Source organism: Carica papaya, chromosome 2 (genome assembly GCF_054855325.1).
Source record: "Carica papaya isolate Zhongbai chromosome 2, ASM5485532v1, whole genome shotgun sequence".
Lineage (NCBI taxonomy): Eukaryota > Viridiplantae > Streptophyta > Magnoliopsida > Brassicales > Caricaceae > Carica > Carica papaya.
The window spans coordinates 27108164-27113058 of record NC_142310.1 but is presented as its reverse complement, the minus strand read 5'-3'; the positions used below and the strand labels follow the sequence as shown (position 1 = coordinate 27113058).

General features: G+C 33.2%; 1 protein-coding gene across 1 annotated transcript; it reads left to right on the top strand.

Moving 5' to 3' along the window:
* The first annotated feature begins 422 nt into the window (after positions 1–422).
* Positions 423–3065, top strand: LOC110806900 (uncharacterized). The gene is made up of 2 exons (XM_022031889.2): positions 423–2023; positions 2599–3065. The coding sequence occupies exons 1-2, from the start codon at positions 1375–1377 to the stop codon at positions 2934–2936; spliced, it is 987 nt and encodes a 328-aa protein (XP_021887581.2). The 5' UTR covers positions 423–1374; the 3' UTR covers positions 2937–3065.
* Positions 3066–4895: the final 1830 nt, after the last annotated feature.

Here is a 4895-nt window from a genome sequence, read left to right as displayed (position 1 = left end):
AATGATTTATAGGAAGAGTAAATGTGTCATTAAAAGCTAGAAAACAAAATGAATAAATGAAGAAAATTTTGATTCCTGAATCTCTCATGGGACTATATATTTATGTAAGTACTGTGTGGCTATCTCATTAATAACAGACATGTTATAAATTAAGTCACATCACCGACAAAATATTAAATATATATATACACACACATACACAAACTTTGCAAAAAAAAAATCATATATCTAAATGGAAAAGAAAAGGGAACATTGAGGAATTTCAATTCATAAGCAAGCCAATCACAAAATGAACCATCAATATATATGTACGCCATTTATCTATAGTGGCGCATGCATGAATTATAATTAATAAGTGAGGCTATGAATGAGTGGAGATATATATATATATATATAACTGAAATGGGTTTGGGAAAAGGATTTGAAGAGAGTTTAGAATCTGCCTAGGATGCTCACAAAATCTTAGAATGCTCATTAAAGTGTTGAACACCACCTCTTCTACTTCAAAAGGATGTGATCATGATTGGTGCCTAGACCACGTGTGTGGGCAGCACTCTCTCATCTCTCTTTCCTCTCTAATTTTCTCTCTCAATTTTCTTTTTCTTTCTCTCCCAAGAAAAATTTCCTTGCTTCCCTCGATTCCATCTAGCTCTGGGTGAAATTTTTCTTCCATGTCAGTTTTAATGGATTTGCTTGGCCTTTCCTCATAATTCACATGACTTCTCCTCTCCCTTTCTCTATCTCTCTCTCTCTTCAAACTTTTCTCTACGCTGAGTATTTAGGTGGGTTTTTTCTACTCTCAATTTTTTAGCCATGGAGGATTCGTTCTTTCTTCCTTTTATAAGACAAGATTAAGTAGAGAGAGACTGATTCCTGTCTTGATTAGTCAAACCCAAGTACTTGATCAAGTAATAAAGCTTGGAAGTTTTAGTAATTCTTGTAATTATATGGAGTCATTAGATCAGGCGCTACATATATCGGAGTGAATATTTCTCTTTCCTTTTTTCTTTTTTTTTTTATCTCTTGATGTTCTGATCATCGTATATAATCAAATCACCAAATAATTTTGTCTTTAATTTCTTTTCTTTCTCGCTCAGAGGCCATGAAATTAGCAGGAGGATTCATTTTAAGAAGACTGATGTTTACAGTTTATATTGATGTTTGTTTAGGGTTACCCATTAATATCTCTTGCCTAATTTGGCAACCTTAGTTAGATTTGACTGGTTTGAAAAACAAAATCCACATCAAATCAAGTCTCCAAAAGGAGAACAACACAAGGCAAAGATAGCCCATCTTCTTTTTTCTTTCAAAATTTTGATTCATCTCTAATTAATTCCATTAGCCATTATACGGTGGTGTTTTGCATGCATTTTGATGATGGCTGAGCAAGGTGGCAACAGTAGTATGACAGAGTACAGAAAAGGAAACTGGACGGTAAGTGAAACTATGGTGTTAATAGAAGCAAAAAGAATGGAGGAGGAGAGGAGAATGAAGAGAGTAGGAGATGTGGGAGAAGGAAGAAACAAAAGAGCAGAGCTAAGATGGAAATGGGTTGAAGATTACTGTTGGAGAAAAGGATGTTTAAGGAGTCAAAACCAGTGTAACGACAAATGGGATAATCTGATGAGAGATTACAAGAAAGTGAGAGAGTACGAGAGGAAGATTAGTAGAGATGGTGAAGAATCATATTGGAAAATGGAGAAGGGTGAGAGAAAAGCAAAAAACTTACCCAGCAACATGTTGGCTCAGATATATGAAGGTTTGGTTGAGGTTGTGGAGAGAAGAGGTCATGATAATATAAATACGAATCCAAGTTTAGGTTACATGGGGATGGAGAAAGCTGCACATGTGATGACTAGTAGTAATGTTCAGACACCGATGTTGATCACATCTCCATTGTTGGAACATCAAGTTTCTACTCCATTAATGCCTGCAGTGTTGCCATTGCCGCCGCCATTAGTACTACCTCAGCCACCGATGCCTCAACCTCAACCATCTCCTCCTTCGCATTCTCAACCAGTAGGTACTCTCTTTCATTCTTTCTTTCTCAACCAAAACTTTCTAATATCCATCTTACACACATAAAAATATATATATTTATACATATTGGCTTCTTCTTCTTATTCTTCTTCTTCTTCTTCTTCTCTTATTGATATATGTTATGATCTCCATATTCCCATGATTTTCTAACGTTAATGTATTTTTCAGTAATATCTCAACAAACAAACTAGAAAAGATTTATCATATTCCGATTATTTAGGGAAAAATTTTTTTAATTAGTTTCTAAATTGCTGGTCAGTTAATACTCTTCTTCATGCATTGAACATTTAAGGAACAGCAAATAATTAAGTAAGCATTCTAGTATAGTAGTATCCCAATGGGAAATGGGTTTGCCTTTTTCTCTCGCTAGCTTCTGCAATATGGCAGAATGCACTGCAAACATTTTCTTTTATAGAAAATAACAGCGGCAACTCTTTAGTAAATTAATTAGTGTCTTTTTGAAATTTCTTATCTCTTGCCTTCTGGGTCTGGTGATATTTCATAAGGTGACTGTTGGTAATTACAATGTTGATAATATTTGGTTCAATTAATATTCAGATTGTGATACAAGTGAGGATTCAGAGACATCAGGAGCAAAGAGAAGAAGAAGATCAAGAAGAGATTACAATGGGGGAGGAAGCAGTAGTGGTGAAGAAGTGGGGAATGCCATAAGGAAAAGTGCAAGCATTATAGCAGAAGCACTTGAAGCTTGTGAAGAGAGAGAAGAGAGAAGACACAGAGAAGTTGTAAGTTTGCATGAAAGAAGACTCAAGATTGAAGAATCTAACACTGAGATTAGCAGACAAGGTATTAATGGTCTGGTTGATGCCATTAACAAGCTTGCTAATTCTATCATGGCTTTGGCTTCTCACAAGAATCACTCTCCTCCCAAATGATCCATCCATCCATCCATCCATCCATCCATCACCCACCATATTAAATTAATATCTATAATTTTGCAGATATATATTAATGTAAGCATCTCATTACAAGAGTAATATATAAACAGCTATCTTTATTTTTCATCATTAATCCCCATTTAATTTGTTGCCCATATAATAAGATTCAATAATACTATAACTCCCATCTCCCTTACTATAACTTCTTGCATGCATGTTAATTATATATGATTAACCCAAGTCTCCCGAGTAATAACCAGTTGATGACGACATGCATGTATACGAGTATTATTACGGGTGGAGCGTGGGGGAGACGCGGGGGAAGGAGAAGTGAGGGAGGGGGTAGGGGAGTGTTAGAAATGTGATAAGAGAGAAAGAGAGGCAGGAGCAGGGTTGCAGTGAGCAGTACTTGTCTGAAACTGGTCAAAGGCGACCGGTCAATGGATCTCTGCCACAGTCTTATATTTACCAAAATGCCATTTTGTTGTTATTACTGGTGACAACACCATCGTCTCCTGCGCGGGATTCTCAAGAGAAGCCGTGCCGTGACCCCTCCCTCTCAAAATTAAAATAATAAATAAATAAATTGTCTTCATTTTTAATAATGAGAATTCACAAAGAGGCGGAGGAGGGGCCATAATTGGGCAAATCGGTAGGCTTGGCTGTAAAATTCTCTAAAAAGCAAAGAGTGTACTAAAGTTGCCTTTTTTTTTTTCCTTTCTCTTTAATATTCCTAGACGAGGTGCATGATGATATGATGGGTAGGCCGGGAATCTAAAATGCCCATTTTCCCCTTTTCATTTCTATGTTACCGAGGGATACTCGAAACTCGATTTTTTAGATTAAACTCGACGTAATTCGGTTATTAGTATCAGAATATTGAGATTAAAATTTTCAATCCGTATTGACTTGTATCAATTTAAAACGATACATCACCGTGCATCTAATATATACGTATTGAAAACCTAAAAAGTTAAAGAATTTATTAAACTACTATTAATTAATACATAAATAAAAAATCTTTTAGTTCGTCTTATATTTATCTTCATGTACATATCATATAAAAAGTGTTTGAGAACAAAGAGTGCACTATTAATATTGTACATTACATAAAATTAATTTATACTCTACTAAAATTGCATATTTACTAAAACACTCTTTAATCACTTAAAAAATGAGTTGTACTCAAATCATTGAATACACATAATCAATATGATTTGACTCAAAATTTATGAAATGAATAAAAATGATATCATAGATATTAATAAGAAAAAGATGTCCGTACAACAACAAATTTTATCGAATGAATAAATATTATATTATCAATATGGTAGAGATATATGTAAATACAAACACTATTTGTGCCATTATGCCTTTAAACATGATATCAATTATTATTATTATAATCTTTGAGTTTTAAGTCGTCTTTATAGTAATATAAAATATATTAGTAGTCTTATAAAGATATTAGGGTGTCCTTTTAATTCTCTTTTAAAACAAAAAAATACCAAACATTAATGGTGATTGACCATTCGACTATATACAAAATGTTAAAGTGCTTATTTCAAAAGATTTCATAAATTAAGTTACGATATTGTTACATATTAGAACTTTGGACATTCAATTCTCTTTTTCTTCGATCCTTAAGAGTTGACCTATGCTCAAGTTACAACTCTTAACCATTAAAGCGTCAACGAGTTTGAAGTTATTTGTATAAGATCTCTTTAAAATGTTATAAATATAAGTTTGTTGAGATAAACATATAACTATTTTCTTGTGATTTTTAACAATATTTACTCCAAGTGCTAAGCATATAATATGCTTCACTATGTCTTAGTTGAAAGAATGCAATCCAAATTATTTTTAATTAGTGAAATGTCATAAAACATAAAGTAATGAAATAAAAATATTCTAATTAGATAATTTAATATACATGTAATAACCATCTTTTTAATA

What these genes read in the sequence shown, in the direction of transcription:
- LOC110806900 (XM_022031889.2), top strand. Translation starts at nt 1,375, where the DNA reads ATGATGGCTGAGCAAGGTGGCAACAGTAGTATGACAGAGTACAGAAAA. An exon ending in TTCGCATTCTCAACCAGTAG is followed by an intron (nt 2,024 to 2,598) that starts GTACTCTCTTTC and finishes ATTAATATTCAG; the next exon opens with ATTGTGATACAAGTGAGGAT.